Raw genomic sequence first — 21,918 nt, 5'->3', positions numbered from 1 at the left:
AAAACTGCAGCAGATGGAAACATGGAAGAACTCCAAAGACAAAGTAAGGAGACAGGTAAGCAAGAACCACCTGTACTGTCTTAGAAAAACTGAAATAGCAATGAAGGCAAATAATTTACTACATACGTAATCATGTCTTCAGGCTCCTTATTAGACATCTGCACACTGGTCATACACATTGGTCTCCCAACTTCTTTGTCCAAATGTCTGAGGATGCTATCTAATGCTTTTCTTACTTGAGGATAGTAAACTGACATTCCTAGGGGAAAAAACTCACAGTTATAAAATATCTGAAATTAGATAAAGAATACTTACTTTCTATAGTAAAAGCCTAATAATCTTTAAGTGATAGCTTACTGTTGCCACAAAACGGGTTTCAACTGTGACATATCTCCCTGATGATCAGCTTCAGCATATTTGACTAATTGGAGAAATTATGTGAAAATTATGCAGGGGACTAAAATTAAGTTGAAGAAAGGACAGAATGCAGTGAATAGGATCCTGTGATAAAATAAAGATTTAACTGGAAAACTCTTAACCTGAAGACTCATGACTATTATCAAAAAAACGTATTCACTGTGGGCTGAATGTAGTGACTCACATCTCTAATCCCAGCACTTTGGGAGGTTGAGGCAAGTGGAATCACTTGGGGTCAGAAGTTCAAGACCAGCCTGGCCAATGTGGCAAAACCCCATCTCTACTAAAAATACAAAAATTAGCCAGGCGTGGCGGTGCACGCCTGTGGTCCCAGCTATTCGGGAGGCTGAGGCATGAGAATCACTTGTACTTGGGAGGTGGAGCTTACAGTGAGCCAAGATTGTGCCAATGCCCTCTGGCCAGGGCAACACAGCGAGACTCTATCTCAAAAAAGTAAATAAACAAATAAAAGAAGTATTCATTTTGTACAGCTGTATATACTGGAAAAACTGTATTAGGCAAATTTATATACATTTTAGATTTGATCAGACTTTTATAAAAGAATATGAAACTGTATTACAAAGCAACTTACTTAACTTCAGTTAAACTAACCTATGACTTTTGCTTCTTCATCTGTCAAGGTTTTATTGAGAAAAATTTTCTTTACACGAAGAGTATTTCCTGAGGGAAGAATAACTCCTGTTGTTGGCATGGGTGGTTCGCCATCTTTCTGCTGCAAACTGTCTGCTATTACAAGGAAGACTCTGAGGCCTATGTTCATTCTCTTCAAAGGAAAAAAAATTCAAAAGGAAGAGATGAGTGTCATAAATTACCCTTTTTGCATGTTAGAAATATTTCATCAGTAACATCAGAGTGCGGGGGGCTGGAAGGAAGGAAGATAGAAGGAACACTAACCTTTCTGTCCAACATTTTTAACCAGCCGAAGCATTAGAGTTTGCTTTAATATCAAATCCCCAAATGCCACTCACTTACTTCTGAGGCTGACCGGCTTCCTTACTGTCTCTAAGGCTTATAGCAATAATCCTCTTCCTCAACTCTCCTATCCTCTTATGGTCCCGTCCCCTCCCCTTTCTAGGCAAATGACTTGTCTTCTACTTCACGGAAAGAAAAAAAAAATCATCAACTTTCTTCAATCTCTCTTTACAAATCACACTAATTTACTTATACCTGGACCTCTTCTCCCTCCCTTTTGCTCTTGGTATAGTGAGGGAGTGACAGTCTTCCTAGTTGTTGGAATCTCATCTGTTCTTGCATGTTTGGAAACATTATAGCACCAATTACATCTTTTCTTTCTTGCATCTTCAACATTTTCCTTTCAACTGAGTATATCCCATTTCTCTTAAGTATACTTGCTATCTTAATGGAATAAACTTTCCCCAAATACTTCCCTGAAGCCATTCTCACTCATCAGTGACCATATTGCTGAAAACAGCGGGCCTATTTATAGCATGCTAGTTGATTTTCCAGCAACATGGACAAGGTCAAGTACCCATTCTCTCCTGAAACACTCCCTTCCTTTGGTATCTATGTTCCACTGCTGGCTGTGTCATCTTTATCTGCATTTCAGGTTTGGCCTCCTTTACCTGGGTATTAAATGTTAGACTGCTTCAAGGCAAGGTTCTCCTAGGCTGCCTTCTCCTATCATTATTTATTACCTCCCAAAGCAACTGCATATACTTACATGACTTCAATTACCACCCATACCAGATCACCCACAAATTCTAAGCCTGGCCTCTCTCTGAACTCAGACCCTCAGACCCATCTGACATCTCTTACTTGCATGCCTCTACCCGGATGCCTCAGATTAGACATGTTCAAACCAAATGCATGACTTTGCCCCAGATTTGATTCCTTCTCAATGTTTCTTTTCTCAGTGAATGCTCCTCTATCTGCACCACTACGATCTAAGCCCGAGCTGTCATTATCTTTGATCTACACCAGTGGTCTCTCAAGTGGGGTACACATATCCCAGTGGGTGTGCAAGGTAGCTCAATGGAATATGGGAAGAAAATAAAGCTCTTATTTATATATATTTTTTATCTAAGTAAGATTAAAATTTTAAGCTTCACTCATCTTTATATACGACATAGTACTGGTGCCCTCCCTTGGTCTAAGTATCACAGTCAGTCACATGTCACATAGTCAAAGATGACACTTTGAAAGCAGCAGAAAAACTCCACAATGTAGTCGAGTTGACAGAGGTAGCTTCACTTATACATTCTTTCAGTGTCTTGCAATTTGCATGTATTTGATTAAATGGGCTAATGGATAATTTTATCTATGTTTAACTAAACTAGCTCTTACAAAAGTTCTTGAAAAGAAAATACGGATTTAAGATAATCCTAACAAAGTAAACCTAATAAATAACAATCACCATGCCCACACACACAAAAAAACCCAGAACTGATTTTTTTTTTACTCCTAGTATGCGAACTTCAGTAAGAAAAAAACTTACTTTCAGAAATAAATTTATTCAATGGGGTGAATATTTTCTTAAAATGGATGTTCAAGAAAATATCTTTTGTTTCATAATTTTTGTTGCTGGAAACCATTTTTGTTGGTAGAAACCAAAAAAATATATAAATAAAAGCTTTATTTTCTTCCCGAATTCCAGTGAACTACCTTCTACACCCACTGGGATACATGTACCCCCAACATGTTAAGTATTCAGCTATACAAACAATTGTGTTTGCTCACTTTCAAAATCTGGAAATAGTTATTAAACTATCTTAAAAATATTACAAATGAAAAGCTGCATTATCTTTCCAACTCATTGTTAACTACATAAACACATATCTTAGGATTTGACTACACATATCTAGGATCAAGATCATAATTTAAAATAAATAAGAAAAAAGAAAACAGATAACACCTCTTTTGCCTTTTTATATTCTCAAATGTAATTAGATTCCAATAAAGAATTTATGAAATATTTTGAAAAACCCTGAAAATCTAACGTCTAAAGAATGAATTAGAGTTTACTATGAATAATGAGACCATGGAAGCAGGATATAACAATCACTTTTTTAATGTTGACTTTTTTTTGGCGGGGGGGGGAACAAATTTTTGTTTTTTCTATAACACCTAGAACATTGCCTGGCACATTTCAGGTGCTCAATAAATGTTGAATGAATGAGATTTATTGAAGAACACATTAAATACAAACAATGTGAAGCAAAACAAACAAACAAACAAAAAAAACCTAAGCACGTTATAACTACCAGGAGCCAGCTGAGCTGACTAACCTGATAAAATTTTCCTTTATTTATTTTTATTTTTATTTTTATTTTTATTTTTTGAGACAGAGTTTTGCTCTTGTTGCCCAGGCTGGAGTGCAATGGCACAATCTTGGCTCACTGCAACCTCCACCTCCCAGCTTCAAGCGATTCTCCTGCCTCAGCCTCCCTAGTAGCTGGGATTGCAGGCATGTACCACCATGCCCGGCTAATTTTGTATTTTAGTAGAGACGGGGTTGATCAGGCTGGTCTCGAACTCCCGACCTCAGGTGATCCGCCTGTCTCGGCCTCCCAAAGTGCTGGGATTACAGGCATGAGCCACCACGTCCGGCCTCTTTATTTTCTACCACACTTAAACACTATTATTTGCACTCCAGCCTGGGCGACAAGAGCAAAACTCTGTCTCAAAAAAAAAAAAAACCTATTATTAAATCATTTGGCCAGCTATTAGAAAGGTTAAGTAACTTGTCCTGAATCACAGCTACTATTAGAAGTAGAGTTGGGATTTGAATCTAAGAGTTCTGATTCCAGAAATCATGCTCTTAAAAAAAAAAAAGTATAGGATTTTACATTATTACATTATAATTTTTTTTTACCTCTGGATTAATGGTGAAAGTTTTAGTAGATTTTCCAACACTGAGAAGATCAAATATTATTTCTTTCATTGCAAAATCCAAGCGTTCCTTAAAAAAAAAAAAAAAAAAAAAAAAAAATCCTTATAACTTTCCACTATGTGTTAGGCATCACGCTAAGAATTATAAACATAACATACAATGACAACAACACAGGTTTGTGCCCTAAAAAAGTTCATACTTGAACAGAAGAAAAATACATATGAATTAAGGTCAAAATACATGATTATATTATTTAATTACCAAATAATTTGTTTAATACCCAAACCAACAGAATAAAAGTTTTAAACATTCATTCACCAAAATCATATTAAATTCAGAGTGAAAGAATTCCTAGGATGACAATGAAAGGAAGTCCCAAGACAATAGCCAGGCAGCAGGCCTAGAGAGCAGTGAGTTCATATTGGGTCAGGAAGAATGGGGCTCTAGGAAGGAAATCTCCCAGGGGGTAAAAAAGTTAACTAACAAGATTAACCGATGTTTGAAAGGAGTTTTATAATTCTGGTGGAGTGCTGGAGGAAGGTAACTAATTCAAGGGAGTGGGTACAATTCTGGAAAAAAAGAACAGATGCAATCTAATGTCGCAAGTTTTCTGAACACTTGATCTAAAGCACAATTTGCTTTTATCAATCTTACTGATACTGTTATACTTATCCGATTATCATTAGTTTTGTACTCTAGTAAATAACAATGTACTAATTCTGTTTAAATATTCTTTATTTCTTCACTGTCAAAAACAATTGTATTATGGATCATCTAGATTGCTACAGTTTCAGTTGAAAGAGAATAAAATTAATATTCTGGAATCATAGCATTTTCCCATGTTGAGGAGGTAACCTTACCTATGTTTCTCCAAGGTGGATGTCCCAAAAGGAAATGTAACGAAAACCTTGTGTTGGCTCATTAACACTCATTTAATCCCCCTCTAATAATCCTTCCTTTACTGCAAAGGCTAGAAAGCTAAACTTGTACTTCTCAGGATCCCATATAACAAAAAACTTGAGGATATAATTCAAACCCTGCCAAGTGATATAATCATGTGAGTCTCTTTGGGAACTGGGATATGTAAAGAGGAGGAGGAAGACAGGGAGAAATGAATCTATTTTACTGGTGAGGACCTTAGCAGATGCTGCATGATTCTGAAGCATACCCACATGTGGTGACTTCCTTGTCTGGTGGCTGTTTCATTTTGGCCAAGCTGGCAGCTTCCTCTTTGTCGTTCAGACTAGAATTCGTTTCTTCAGCCCTACTATAAATTCTCTGAGCTATCTATATTCCTTTCAAGATCCCTTTGGGTTTAACTACCTACAGTGGATTCTATTATCAGTACCTAAGAACTGAGATTAATGTAGACTATGAAAATAGTTTTCTAAGAAATCCTTCAAGATACTCAGGAAGTAATTAGTAAATGCACTAAGATTAGGATTATGAGATATGTTGTTTATCCCTCTTCAATTAAAAGTGCTTCCACCTTGCAAGGCTGGTTCAACATACGCAAATCAATAAACGTAATCCAGCATATAAACAGAACGAAAGACAAAAACCACATGATTATCTCAATAGATGCAGAAAAGGCTTTTGACAAAATTCAACAGCCCTTCATGCTAAAAACGCTCAACAAATTCACTATTGATGGAATGCATCTCAAAATAGTAAGAGCTATTTATGACAAACCCACAGCCAATATCATACTGAATGGGCAAAAACTGGAAAAATTCCCTTTGAAAACTGGCACAAGACAGGGATGCTGTCTCTCACCACTCCTATTCAACATAGTGTTGGAAGTTCTGGCTAGGGCAATCAGGCAAGAGAACGAAATCAAGGGTATTCAGTTAGGAAAATAAGTCAAATTGTCCCTGTTTGCAGATGACATGATTGTATATTTAGAAAACCCCATCATCTCAGCCCAAAATCTCCTTAAGCTGATAAGAAACTTCATCAAAGTCTCAGGATACAAAATTAATGTGCAAAAATCACAAGCATTCTTATACACCAGTAACAGACAAACAGAGAGCCAAATCATGAATGAACTTCCATTCACAATTGCTTCAAACAGAATAAAATACCTAGGAATCCAACTTACAAGGGATGTAAAGGACCTCTTCAAGGAGAACTACAAACCACTGCTCAGTGAAATCAAAGAGGACACAAACAAATGGAAGAACATACCATGCTCATGGATAGGAAGAATCAATATCGTGAAAATGGCCATACTGCCCAAGGTTATTTATAGATTCAATGCCATCCCCATTAAGCTACCAATGACTTTCTTTACAGAATTGGAAAAATCTGCTTTAAAGTTCATATGGAACCAAAAAAGAGCCTGCATTGCCAAGAGAAACCTAAGTCAAAAGCACAAAGCTGGAGGCATCACGCTACCTGACTTCAAACTATACTATAAGGCTACAGTAAACAAAATAGCATGGTACTGGTATCAAAACAGAGATATAGACCAATGGAACAGAACAGAGCCCTAAGAAATAATACCACACATCTACAGCCATCTGATCTTTGACAAACCTGAGAGAAACAAGAAATGGGGAAAGGATTCCCTATTTAATAAATGGTGCTGGGAAATTTGGCTAGCCATAAGTAGAAAGCTGAAACTGGATCCTTTCCTTACTCCTTATATGAAAATTAATTCAAGATGGATTGGTGACTTAAATGTTAGACCTAAAACCATAAAATCCCTAGAAGAAAACCTAGGTAATACCATTCAGGACATAGGCATGGGCAAGGACTTCATGTCTAAAACACCAAAAGCAACGGCAACAAAAGCCAAAATTGACAAATGGGATCTCATTAAACTAAAGAGCTTCTGCACAGCAAAAGAAACTACCATCAGAGTGAACAGGCAACCTACAGAATGGGAGAAAATTTTTGCAATCTACTCATCTGACAAAGGGCTAATATCCAGAACCTACAAAGAACTCAAACAAATTTACAAGAAAAAAACAAACAACCCCATCAAAAAGTGGGCAAAGGATATGAACAGACATTTCTCAAAAGAAGACATTCATACAGCCAACAGACACATGAAAAAATGCTCATCATCACTGGCCATCAGAGAAATGCAAATCAAAACCACAATGAGATACCATCTCACACCAGTTAGAATGGCGATCATTCAAAAGTCAGGAAACAACAGGTGCTGGAGAGGATGTGGAGAAATAGGAACACGTTTACACTGTTGGTGGGATTGTAAACTAGTTCAACCATTATGGAAAACAGTATGGCGATTCCTTAAGGATCTAGAACTAGAAGTACCGTATGACCCAGCCATCCCATTACTGGGTATATACCCAAAGGATTATAAATCATGCTGCTATAAAGACCCATGCACACGTATGTTTATTGCGACACTATTCACAATAGCAAAGACTTGGAATCAACCCAAATGTCCATCAGTGACAGACTGGATTAAGAAAATGTGGCATATATACACCATGGAATACTATGCAGCCATAAAAAAGGATGAGTTTGTGTCCTTTGTAGGGACATGGATGCAGCTGGAAACCATCATTCTCAGCAAACTTTCACAAGAACAGAAAGCCAAACACCGCATGTTCTCCCTCATAGGTGGGAACTGAACAATGAGATCACTTAGACATGGGAAGGGGAACATCACACACCAGGGCCTATTATGGGGAGGGGGGAGGGGGGAAGGATGGCATTGGGAGTTATACCTGATGTAAATGACGAGTTGGTGGGTGCGGCACACCAACATGGCACATGTATACTTAACAAACCTGCACGTTGTGCACATGTACCCTAGAACTTAAAGGATAATAATAAAAGAAAAAAAAAAAGTGCTTCCACTTGTGGGTTTTCTTTCTATCTACAAGTGTGTAGATTAATGAAATAAACTTATTCAATGTTGTGTTATGTTTTTAGATGCATAAAAAATTTCAAAGCTCCAAGTGATTACAATAGATTACTCTAACAATTTACATACATACATACTATGAGGTGAAGCACTCACCTGAGCAATGAACTGAATAATCTTCACAAATATGTTGAGAGGTGTGTCACGAGGAACCACACTTCGTGAGCCTTTTGGAAAAAGTGCTGACACTATGCTCATAAGACGACTACAGGGAAAAAGATCTAGTCATAATGAGATCACGACATCAACAGCATATTAGCAAAAAGTTCTTCCTATTCTTCATAATATATTGACAGAATTCATATTTCACCCACAAAGTATAATGTTTACTAAAATTCCCAATAGTGTGTTTTTTTAAAAACAAGAATTTATTTTTAATGCACTTTAAAGCAAAGATGCTCACCTTTGAGTTACAGTGTTGCTTTCACATTTTATTCTAATTACATAAACCCACAATAATCTATACAAAGATTCCAGTGCAACTCGAGACATTTTAGGATCTTTATTCTGTTTGAAAACAAAAGAGAATAAAAATAAATTTATTAAAATATTTGCAATCACTTAAGAGTAAACATATTCTCTGCCAACAACTAAAAGCCCATCTTTTTTGTATTCAGTCTAAAATAGGTTTAAATACACAGGTACGTATTTGGCATAGGGTAAGTATATGGCTCGAAAGTAACCATAAATGTGGAAATTGAGTCATTTCTTATACTTTCAAAAGAAAATACTAAAATTTTATTTACTAAATTTTACTTAGTAAATAAAATTATAGTAGTATTTCTAAGAATTCTAAAATTATACACACAAACTTACTTGATGATAAACAGTTCACACTCCAATACTGACATAACGACTGAAAAAGGATCATTCATTTTTGGCATAATTCATTTGTAGCCCATATACAGTTAAAATTTGGAACACCAAATGGTATTATAGTCATTTGCATTTACGAAATAATGCAGAATATTATGAAGTGTATATCCTTACGAGTGAATAGTGAGTTAAGAGCACGAACTCTAAAACTGGGAAAAACAGGGACTAAATCCAAGCTCCATCCTTGGGCATTGTTATATTATTCTGAGTCACAATTTCCTCATCTCTAAAATGGAGAAAATAGGGTACCTACCTCAGAGGTAAAGTTAGTATCTGTAAAGCACTTGGAAGAGTACCTGGCATGTATTAAACGTTCATTGACTATTAAGTGTTATAATTTTTATTTAGAATGAGGACATTATTTAAATTATTATTATTTAGAATCAGTCATTCCATTTCAATTACAATTTGATCAGCGAACTTTTTCTTCATTCTAGCTGTTGTAAGAAATAAAGTCCTCAAATGACCAATAAAGCAATGAGATTTAATTGTAAATTTTGAAATGTAGCTAATAATCTCCTTTTTTCACAGAGAAACTATACATCCATTGATTAGTTTTAGATGTACTAATTGTTGTGAATTTACATTTTAGATTTTCACATCTATTTGGATAAAGATTTGACATAATTAAAAATGGAGAATCAGTTACTGTGCTGATTAGACTCTCAGTATCAATCCCTCTCTCCATTGCCAGATCCATAATGATCCCAAATTTCCAATATACTCCCCCAGTAATTTCCAATTATGTTTGCTACTAATGTAACTAAAGTAACATATAATGTATACTACAAATATAACAACCAAGCATTCTGTAGTAATGTCTTTAAGAAAACATAATTTTCTTTTCTATCATTTAAATCTAAGATATCACATGTCAAAATAGTTCAGCCAGGAGTTAGGAAGGTAGAGAGAAATGAATAGGCAGAGCATGAAGGATTTTTAGGGCAGCGAAAATACGCTGCATGATACTATAATGGTAGATACATGTCATTATACATTTGTCCAAACCCATAAATGTACAACACACCAAGAGCAAACTCTAATGTAAGCTGTGGGCTTTGTGTGATAAAGATGTGTCAATGTATGTTTACCAGTTTTAACAAATGTATCACTCTGAAGGGGGATGCTGCTTATGGGGGAAGCTAGGTATGAGGGGGGTAGGGAAATTTACCCACGGGAAATCTCGGTACCCTCCTCTCAATTTTTCTGTGAACCTAAAACTGCTCTAAAAAAATAAAGTCTTAAATAAGTCCCATTAGTTTTTAGGTACACATGACATAACACTTTCATACTGTTAAACTGTAATTTCAAAATATTACTAAAAATAATACATTAAAAATATTTAAGTCCTATTCTACATAAAAACTGTTACCATATGAATGATTAAACATAAAAGTATTTGGATTATCTTAAGTGATGAGGTCTCTGGCATGAAAAAACTTGATTTTCAAACAAAGCTGGCATTCACATAATGACAAAACAGCAAGGTGAGAAGTGATAAAAATCAATTATTATTTTTTCAGCTGCTACAATGCTGCTATATGTCTGAATAATAAAATCATCCTAAATTTATCTGAGCTTTAAACAAAGATATTCAATCTAATTTGAATAATTATACAAATAAAAATCTAATGAACTTAATATAAAACAAAATTTTGGTATGTCAGTAATATATAGTCTTTGACCACCATCATTTTAATGTTTCTTCCTTTTTTTCTACTGTGAACTAAAAAAATGATTTGTTTAAAACCCAAACCAGTAAAGCCACACATGGTGGTGCAAGCCTGTAGTCTCAGCTTGAACCCAGGAGTTGGGAGTCTAGCCTGGGTTAGTAAGACTCTCTCTCTGAAAAAATTAAAACAAACAAACAAAGAAAACCCCAAATCAATAGGATAAAGTTTTAAAAATTAATTTGTCAATATTGTATTCCATTAACTTAAAGAGTATACTTGGTTTGTAACACAAAGGATAAATGCGTGAGGGGATGAATACCCATTCTCCATGATGTGCTTACTTCACATTGCATGCCTGTATCAAAACATCTCATGTGTTCCATAAATATATATACCTACTATGTACCCACAAAAATTAAAAATAAAAACAACAACAAACTATATTCAAAAATCTGAGCTACTATCCCTTAATTTCACTGGAAATTTTTAAAACATTTTCATTTATAGCAGCTAGAAAATGTTTGTTAAATAGAATATTTTAAAATTAGGAATTTTGGTGAAGAATCAGCATTCAGTATCAGTTCTATTTCTTAAATTCAACTTCTTGAGGCTACACTGATATTAAACCCTCTGAAGAATGTTTCTGCTGTGTGCTACTCTTCTCTTAAAATATTAGAAGCAGGTTGGAATAAATACATTAGACATGCAATGCAACCATGGGAAAAGGAAAAACAAATGCCACGCTTAAAGGAAATAAAGCAGTATTTTACTTTGTAATGTTTACACAACTCACCTGGAGTGTTTCTATTTGTTTTCTGATACTGTTGTTAGATGGCATCTAAATAAAGCAATGTGAGACAGCAAACATAAACATGAGATGCAGCACATGCATGTTAGATGAAAATAAGCACAAAACAAGATAGCTCTTCACCAAGGTCTCTATTTAGAAGAAATTTGAAATGTCCAAGATAGTGGCCAAAAACACTAAGTAAAAAAAATTTCACGATTTGGGCATCATGTGAGATACACCTATAATATTCCAACTAAGAGAAAACAAAGTTTTAACTCCCTAATTTTTCTTAGAATTTTTCTTAAAGCACTGTATTTCAGTTCAAACAACTTTAAATTTTTAAATGAAAATAAGTATAGATTGTTGAAAAAAACTCCAAATTATTTTCCTATGATATCTACTCTTATTATTTACCTATCTCTCTTAATAATTCTCCAGAAACTTTAAACAATCACTTTTCACACAAGCACCTAAATTGATATAGATATGGGAATGGGAGACTACCAAATTCTGCTCGGGACAAAAATTAAAGATTTAACTTTTCAGTGAAAATAATGTTGACACTGTGTCACAAGCTATTTATGGGCATATAGGGATAAAGCTCATTTTTCATGGTCATCAACTTTAAAACCTGGTATGATAATTTTTTAAAACTGTGTAATATCATAAGGTGTCTTGAACTTCATCATATTTATTCTTATGATTCTAGAGAATAATGCCTTTTTAATATCCTCAAATTATTGCTAACATGTTTTCTTAAAATATTCAGTGCTTATATCCAACAACATTCCTTATACTACATTCAGAAGTAACATGGTGGACCAGAAGAGCAAGAGCTATGGAACTATGTGAATATGGACACAAATCCATGCTGGCTCCCGAAACATGGGTTACTTGTTTGTCTTCTTTCAGCCTCATGTACAGTAAAAATCAAATGAGATTCTGTACTTAGAGGATGCAGCATCCTAAAAAGTAATAAAAACCAGTCATAAGAAGTATTGGTCTAGGCTGGGCACAGTGGTTCACACCTGTAATCCCAGCACTTTGGGAGGCTGAGGCAGGGGGATAACTTGAGGTCAGGAGTTTGAGACCAGCCTGGCCAATATGGTGAAATCTCATCTCTACTAAAAATACAAAAATCAGCAGGGGGTGGTGGCAGACGCCTGTAATCCCAGCTACTCAGCAGGGTGAGGCAGGAGAATTAATTGAGTCCAGGAGGTGAAGGTTGCAGTGAGCCGAGATTATGCCACTGCACTACTGCCTGGGTAACAGAGTGAGACTTCATCTCAAAAAGAAAAAAAAAAAAAAAAGGTATAGATCTAATAAAAGGAAATTGTTTTAGGCTTTTAGTATCAAGAGATTAAATGGATCTCAAAATAATTTAGGTAACGCCTTTATCTTGGATCAATTTTCCCTATACATAAAATAAATAACTGTTACAACAGATAACTAGCATAGCTTTTCCTTCAAGGCTCAACTCCTTACCTCAACTACGCAGAGCAGCCACATTATCTAAGACTTAATAAACATGAGCCAATTCATAAAATTTCTGCTGAATAGAGCCTTAATGTAAGTTAAGGGTTAATGGCCAAGACAATTATATTCAAATCCTCATGCTAAGTGGTTCTTATCTCCTTTAGCCTGGCAGATTGACATAGCCATTAATGAAAATGAACAATATGCCAGAAATATTTAACAGGAGGTAAGGGTTCAAAGAAAACAGAGCATTTAAATGAAAGCCTTAAGACAAAAAAAGTTAAGGTACTGTGAAGTATTGCAAATATGTTAGGTGAAACGTATATATATAAAAATTCCAACAAGCAACAGAAAAGTATGAACTGTCATGAAACAAAGCAGTCTTCCAGAAACATTTAAATGTGTATCTTAAAAATATTTTAATGAATGTATGAAAAATCATACTATTCAGAAAAATGATCAATTCTCTTTTAGTCCCTATACCTGTACAAATTACCAAAACTAAGAACAGAAACAAGTATAATGTAATTAATTAAATAAAATTTATTTCCTGGTTGCATGACATAAAGAGTTTAATCAATTTGATTTGGCCCTGGAAATTTTCATAAATAGTCAAAGAAGGTATATAAATTCTCATCCAAACATGAGTAATATCAATGTTTATCTAGAAGGAAAATAGACAAAAACATTTCTCAAAGTAGCATATATCCCATATACCTAAGAAACTGAGGCAGTTTTGAAAATGATACATAAAATCATGAAAAAGACGTACAGGATAACATCCAGTGGATCATTCCTGAAGTATGAAAGAAGAGCCAGTCCTATTTCTACAATAGCACAACAAGCTGCATAGCCAGAGACAAATCACTTACTCTATCTGCCTTGGTTCCGTTATCTTCAAAGTATAAGGTTTTCAGTCTCAAATCTAACTTAGAGGAATGCCAGGAAATGGAATGTCATGTCTGCAATATTTCTATAACTTGCAAGCAAATACTCAAATAGGCTCATCTAAGTATATATCAAAAGAATATTCAAATCAAGCATTCACACGACATGCAGCTGAAGAATATTCCCACACTTTGTCAGAATTGTGTTCCTACCCAGAGAAGAAAAGAGGATCCTGCCAGCAGAGCATGCTGGGAAGAAAATGATCCTATCTCTCACAGTTTTGTTTTCAGGACTAAGAAAGGCTGAATATGGATGTGCCAAATAATGTTAGTGACAAGTACCCTTTCATTCAAGTCAGAATCATTTCAGGAGCTTTTACATCTGTGCGGATCCAGTACCAACTTTTAGATATGGCTGGGCATATTTAAATGTGAATTTACTGATATTATCAAAGCTTTTTCTCATATCGCTCAGACTTAAACCAACATTACTGATTTTCTCAAAAGACAAAATAAGTATCTAGAAGGTTTTGTGAGATTAATACTCTATAATTCTAAAAGAATTAACAAATATTCCTAGATTTAAGATAAATATCACTAAAAAAGTACAATTTTGCATTCATTAGAACAAACTAAATTTTCAATCAAAAGTTTACTCATATCTATACACGATTCCCTACAGAAGAAATAAAGTATGTATAAGAAAAGGAATGTGGCAAAGTGTTACTATTCAAGTATACCAATAGTAACAAAAGTTTCATTATGCACTGTTTATAACCAATTTATTGCATAAACAAAATATACCAGTCAGTATTTACACATCAGAAGTGTGATTACATCTTACCTTTAAATGTGACAAACAGTTCTGTAGGAAAATATGCCAGTTATTTAAAAAAAATTGTTTCTGACTGACACATAAAAGGCAGGTAATTAGCGGATATAAAGCCTATAGGAGACAGGGAAAAGACAGAATTAACATTTTTCATCGAAAAGCACTGGACTTTTAAATTTTATATTTCATTTATTCTCATAAGCAAGGAAACAAATCTTTTAAGCAGTTTTCCAATTTGTAATAGGAAATATAATCTCATAGAATAATCTAACACAGAAAGATAAAGGGTAAATTTTCTATGAGGAAAATTCCTTGACTGAGCATACCTCTCTGAGTTAGAACATGCTATTAGTTCTCCCTCAACCCATTAGTCCCTCATCCATTTTGTGGTTATGACTAGTCCCTGGGATCAGATAACAGACAGCATTAAAGGTTTAGCTTTCTGTTTGTCAAATATGTAACTTCCCGATGGCTACATTAAGTACTCTAAGCCTCACTTTCCAAACACATAAAGTGAAGGACAATAATCACAAATATTTTACAGGGTTGTGAAGCTTAAAGTAAGACAAAAAAAGTACAAAGTACTTAGTTCAATGCCTGGCACAATCCATGTTTACTATTACTGTATCTCTAGTTTAGATGGTCAAATATTTGACCAATTCTCCAAACCTTCTCCAAGCTACATAAAAGTTATGTGAAACAGACAGGTAGAAAAAAATGCCTTTACTCTCTGAATAGAAAAGATGTAAACAGACAGAAAACAGCTGCTAAAATCACTTTATGACAGTGATCCCCTGAGGTTACAACATATTTTTACTGTACCTTTTCTGTGTTTAGATATACAAATATTATTCTGTTACAACTGCCCACAATAATCAGTACAGTAACATGCTGTACAGGTTTGCAGCCTGGGAGCAATAGGCTATACCACATAACTTAGGTGTGTAGTAGGCTATACTATTTAGGTTTGTGTAAGTACATTCAACGATGTTTGCACAATGAAATAGCCTAATGACACATTTCTTAGAACATATTTCTATTATTAAGCAATGCCTGACTACCTAGAAGGAAGTCTGAACAACTCAACAAACGCAGAGCTAGTAAAATTCAGAACAGAACATTTAAATAGAGCAATGCAAAAAATATGTATGTAAAACTTGCCCTTGTATTGCACTTCAGGGATTTTATAATTTCAGATTTTACCATTCTCTTTAATCTCCACTGAATTCATAAATCAATTATAAAAATCCCAATTAAATATGAAAAGGTTTGAAATGTTTCTTAATACCAATGAATGCTTCTTTCTTGAGCTCAGTTCAAAAGTAGTCTGATAAAGCATCTCCACAAAATTTTTCAAACAGGGAACATTCACTTCATTTTTAACAGTCTAGTAAAAAGATAATGCAAACAAAGAAAATGATTACAGACGTTAGATTAAACTATACAAAGATTACAAGAACTTTCTGTAAGGTTTGAAATTGGTTAATAATTCACTGAGACTCTCACTGAAGTATTACAATGTGCCAAGTGACCAAATGGTAAGTACATAAGATAAACCTGGTCCCAGCCCTGAGTGCACAAAGTGGGAATACAAGCTAAGAGGACACAGCATAACAGGTCCACTGAGGGCAAATTCTCTGCGCTCCTGGAGCACTCAAAAGGGGCCCCTATGGAAAAACTCAACAAGGAAGTAACATCTAAGCTGCATCCAACATCTCTTACCAGAAATACTGCTAAAGCCTCCCATTTAACCTTGCTGGCCTTATCTCCCACCCTCTGCCCATGTGCATGGGGACCCAGCTTTAGGAGCTTCCTTGCTGTTCCTAAAACGCAACAAAGCATTTCTTGCCTTAGGATGTCTATGCTGGGGCCTGCTGCCCGAGAAGCTCCTCCCACAGACACAGGAAGTCTTACTGTCTCATTCCTTTAGTTTTTGCTCAATTGCTACCAACTCTTTTGAGGTGGTGGTCTTTCCTAATCATACTCTTTTTAAAATTTCAACTCCCTCACCCCTTTGGCAATCCTATGCCCCCTACCCTGTTTACATTTCTTCACATTACTCTCCACAATCTGACATACTACCTATTTTATACACTAGTTTATTTTCTATTCCTGCAATATACGGTACTAGGGAGTCTTTCCTATCATATTCATTGTTGTGTTCCCTTGTGCATAGATGAAGACCTGACAAACAGAATGCACTCAATACATAAATAAGTAAAGAAAGAGAAGCCAGCTAGAGAAAGAGGGGAGGGAGGTTACCAGAGAGGCATGAATGTTCCAGGCAGGAGCTGTATGTGCAGAGGCCTAGTATTATGGGTTGAATCATATCCCCCAAAATTCATGTTGAAGTCCTAACCCCACACACATCAGAAGGTGACTTCATTAGGAAATAAGTCATTGCAGATCACATTAATTAAGTTAGGATCGGGAAGACCCTAATCCACATAACTGGTGTCCTTTTAAAAAGGGGAAATTTGAACAGAGACATACACTCAAGGAGAATGCCATGTGACAATGAAGGCAGGGAGCAGAACCATGCTTCTACAAGCCAAGAAACACAAAAGATTTTCAGTACACACGAGAGGCTAAGCGAGGGGCATGGAGCAGGTTCTTCCTCACAGCCCTTAGAAGGAACCAACCTGCTGGCACTTTGATTTCACATGCTAGCCTCCATAAATATGAGACAATATACATTTCTGTTGTTAAGCTATCCAGTTTGTAGTACTTTATTACGGCTGCCCTAGCAGGCTAATAAACCTGGACACAAAAGCAAATATGATATAAAAGAATCAGGCAACATGAAGATAATGGACCATTGTCAAGAGCCTCTCTTCCTATAACCTGCTCCTTTTGATGAACTGCCTTAAAAACTAAAACCTAATCTCAGCCATCTGGGAGAAAAAAAAAAAGGATGATCAAACAAAGGAGGAAGTGCAAATGATCATTTGGAAGGAATAAGCAGTAATTCAAACAACTTACAGGAAAAGAAATCAAAGTGCATATCTAATAAAAGACTAAAACTGACATGACTTATACATGATAGCCTGTTTTCTTTTTTATAAAATGAGCCCAATTCATATGGCTAAAAACTGGGTGGGAGGAAACGGGAGCTGTGTAACTCAAATAAATCACTTGTAAACCGTTAACTTATGAGTTTTGTGTGTCACCATTTTTTAAAATCTTCAATGCAAAACAAGTTTAAAAAAAACATGTCAGTCACTCCCATTAATATTTTAAATTCTTAACTTTTAAAACAATTCTCTGTTCACCTTTTCTAAACATGCTTTAAAGGCAGGATCTGAATACTATAAACCAATTCATATAAGTCCATAAGTCACAAGTCAGTGAATTCAATGTTTAAAAGTGAACGCCAAAACAGTTCAATTTTTCAATATGTAATACATTTCTTCATTTTTTGAGATTTTAACTAGAATAAAATCTGAACAAAACTAATGTAATTAATTTCCATTTCCAGCCAAGATGGAGTGAAGGGAGCTGGATTTCCCCTACCATCTGAAACAACCAAAAAAACAAAATACATGAAATGATATCTAAAACACTGTATGATCAACAAAAGGAAGAGACCTCTGAGCAACAGGAAGCAAATGAGATGAGTCCTCCCATGGCCATAGCTTATTGTCATGTAAGTATTTTTAGGAAAAAAATGAAAGTATGAGGTTGATAAGGTTCTTGTATAACATACAAATTGTACGAAAATAAAAAAACATACTTACAGCAGCTACAGGGATAAGAATCTCCACAAATAAACCAGCAAGTGCATGTTTTATGTCTTTATCTTTCACTTCTAAGAAATACTGAGCACATTCCTTAAAGGGAAAGAGGGTATATACTTAGATTAACAAAAGAGGAAAGGTTAAAGAATTTGTAATATCACAATAATTTTGTGAACACTACCATTTTACCAAAAAACTAAGGTCAATGCATCTTCAAGTCAAAAAACAAAGTTTGCCAGGCGTGGTGGCTCAAACCTGTAATCCCAGCACTTTGGGAGGCTGAGGCGGGCAGATTACCTGAGGTCAGGAGTTTGAGACCAGCCTGGCCAGTGTGGTGAAATCCCGTCTCTATTTAAAAAAAAAAAAAAAAATTAGCCAGGCCTGGTGGCAGGCACCTGTAATCCCAACTACTTGGGAGGCTGAGGCAGGAGAATCGCTTCAATCAGGAAGGTGGAGGCTGCAGTAAGCCGAGATCATGCCACTGCACCCCAGCCTGAGTGACAGAGTGAGACTCTGTCTCAAGGAAAAACAAACAAAAAAAATAATTTACACTTATGACAACTTAACACATGGAATAAGAGACTAAAATTGATGCCATTCATTTACGTATATTTTGTTTCTTTTAAAAAGTCATGAAGAGCAAGAACTGTAGGCTTGCTCTATTTAGTGTCATTTAGAAGGTATATCACCTGCATAAATTGAAATGATGCTTCAAAATCTTCTACAGGATACATTTTTACTCGAAAAAATTTCATTCCCATTATTAAGCTGATGACACTTTGTACCACATGTGGGCTTTGTTCCTTTTGTCGCAGTTCTTTTAATTCTGTCACAAACTTCTTCCTTACAGCCTGAAACCTTTAATATACAAGGAGACAGCATTTGATTTGAATTAAAAACACTAATTTCCACATGATATATAAGGGTAAAAATCAAAAGGTATGCTACCTAAATATCATCTCCTTTCTCTACCTTCATTACAATTGCCAGAAAGGCACACAGAGGAAAATAAAAATTGCTACTATAAATTTGCTGTTCATTTATTTTAAAATTAAATTAAAAGTTTCTGAAGGAGAAATAATAGGATTTCGTTATTCCTATATTAACAATATACCACCATTACCATTTAATTAATAACCATAAAAAAAAATCAAAAAATCCACCCATAAAACATCACCATGTAAATCAGTGTCTCCAACTTTTAAGGCTCTTTTTATATAAAATCTGCAATTAGTTATATGGAGAGCATATTGAAGACTATAAAGTTTTTCACAGAGATAAGCCAATCAATCCTACAGTACTAATTATCACTTAAAATCAATACATCACTACACTGGCAAAAGGCTTTTGAAATGTGAGTATCATCCTGGATTCAAATCACAATTGTTAAAGCTAGTAAGCTTTTCTTAGCTTACATTTGAAAAGGACATCTAATAGTTTATTAATCAATAATACTTAATTATCCACCTCCCCCCTATATATTATGAAACAACTAAAGATTTTACTGATAATGTTACTTGGGGAAGCCAGTTTCTTAAAGTTAAAAAAACTTCAAAGCATGCTTTCCAATGGTCACTGACTACAGTGAGAAGAACAACAACAACAAAAAAAATTAACAAAATATGGATACATGATTGAAATATAACATCTATTTTGATTTTAATCTTGGAGACTATGATACCATTTTTCATGATTGTATTCTTTAGCACTTCATTAAGAAAATTTTTATAAAATGGATAAACTCTTTCCATTGAAATATTAGAATCTAAGGATTTTTTCCTTTTGTTAAACTACTTATAAAAATTATTAGTCACTACAAACCAAGAAAACACATACACCAAGATTCAAATACACCCCCAACCTTTATCTCCTTCTCTTCCCCACTCCCACTCAACCCCACCACCTGCCCCCTTAGGTGCTATCAGCCTAACTCAAAGTGGATCCTTTCACATTTTCTCCCATGCTTATTACACGCATGAGCAGAAAACACCTTAACATTGCTCTAAAGTGGCATTTCTCCTACCACTAGCCAAGTGAGGCTGAGTACCATTTCATACATTTATTTACTGGCTGTTTGGACTTACTATCCTTGCCATCTAGAGTTAACTTAGCCATGATGGAGTGTCTCCTGGATCCAACTTGCTAATATATTATTTAGAATTTCTGGTCTATATTCCTGAGATAGAAACTCAGTTTTGACAAAAATAAAAATAACATAAACAAACTGACATAAAGAGAAATACATCACTGCTCATATCTATGTTTTTGTGTCAATCTAATTACATGTGAGATATTAATATGATACTGTCGATGTCTAAATCATTTGAAATACTAAAACCATAAGATATTAAAAAATTATCATCTATCTCTAAATTACTTAAAATACTCAAACCATATTCTAAGTTCTATAGTATTAGCTATACAAGGGTTCCTAGTATATTAAAAAATTTAAAAATATGCTAAATAAAATATTTCACTTAATATTAAAATGCAAACTACTTAAACATTAATAATAATTTTACCTGCCTTCTTAGAATTTAGAAAGGTTGTTTGTTATATGATGATTTCAGGGCCAAAGACTCTTTAAAACACATCCAAGAAAATACCATTTGATACTTTTTTCCTTATAAATTTCCCAGTAGTAACAAAGGAAATCCAAAATCTCCCATAATTGTTACAGCAACCACAAGTTGCTAATGACAAATATATTTTACTGTTTACTAAAGTGATGGCTCAGTACAACTCAGTGTGTATAACTCCTAATGAATAACACTTTTAACTGAGTAATCTGGTATCTTTCATCTTTCCTTTTTGGTGTCTCTTTTACCAGTTCAAACTCTGTTTAGCATTAAAACAAATATGATTAGAAAACACTGCATTGCTATCTGAGGAATAAAAGTTCTCACCTGGAAAATAATTATTAGCTCTGTAAAGAGTCTCTAAAAAAAGCTTCTAACAGAATTGTTAAAAATAGGGAAAAAGATAGTGTCCTAACTATGGTTGGCAATTTCTGATTTGTTCGATTCAGACATTTATAGAAAACCCCAAATAAAATTAAAACAAGTGGTGAAATTGAGATATGACTATTAAAGAGTTTCTGAGAAACAGAGCAGTAAAGTAATAAAAGGTGGGGCTGACTTAGTGCTATGATGAAAATGGTGGATTTAGAACTATCAGTATCTACTGTATTCATTGGTAATGAAGCATTCTAAAATGCAAAGAAAATCTAAATGGGTGATTTATAAAACTTACTTTGATTGGGCAAGAACCCCTATCACCTCTGCATATAAATCCGCAATAATATGCACATTCCCAGTGTTGGTTCCTGAATATCTAAAATAATAAAAGAACAAACATAACATTTCATTAAATTTTTCTACAACCTCTCTTTCCTAATACATTTGAAAATTCATATCAGAGTGTTGCATAATTTTCTCTGAATATTCATTTATATG

At 34.7% G+C, this 21,918-nt stretch overlaps 1 protein-coding gene across 9 annotated transcripts in view; it reads right to left on the bottom strand.

Annotated features, from left to right (window-relative positions):
* LOC105464780 (FRY like transcription coactivator) overlaps positions 1–21,918 on the bottom strand; it is a 286,250-nt gene that overhangs the window by 102,301 nt on the left and 162,031 nt on the right. For 7 of the 9 annotated variants that reach the window (XM_071093613.1, XM_071093610.1, XM_071093611.1 and 4 more), the window contains exons 7-17: positions 21,716–21,796; positions 19,153–19,321; positions 18,464–18,556; positions 16,015–16,113; positions 14,739–14,840; positions 11,535–11,579; positions 8,596–8,699; positions 8,289–8,397; positions 4,271–4,357; positions 1,030–1,201; positions 127–259 (exon numbers count right to left, since the gene is read on the bottom strand). In XM_071093613.1, coding sequence (XP_070949714.1) covers positions 127–259; positions 1,030–1,201; positions 4,271–4,357; positions 8,289–8,397; positions 8,596–8,699; positions 11,535–11,579; positions 14,739–14,840; positions 16,015–16,113; positions 18,464–18,556; positions 19,153–19,321; positions 21,716–21,796 — 1,194 coding nt within the window. The remainder of the gene's footprint in view (positions 1–126; positions 260–1,029; positions 1,202–4,270; positions 4,358–8,288; positions 8,398–8,595; positions 8,700–11,534; positions 11,580–14,738; positions 14,841–16,014; positions 16,114–18,463; positions 18,557–19,152; positions 19,322–21,715; positions 21,797–21,918) is intronic. The other 2 variants (XM_011712815.3, XM_011712816.3) reach the window with 1 other exon arrangement.

The sequence above is a fragment of the Macaca nemestrina genome, chromosome 3 (genome assembly GCF_043159975.1).
Source record: "Macaca nemestrina isolate mMacNem1 chromosome 3, mMacNem.hap1, whole genome shotgun sequence".
NCBI classification, from domain to species: domain Eukaryota; kingdom Metazoa; phylum Chordata; class Mammalia; order Primates; family Cercopithecidae; genus Macaca; species Macaca nemestrina.
The sequence above is the reverse complement of the archived record's forward strand: the minus strand, read 5'-3'. Positions and strand labels throughout refer to the sequence as shown.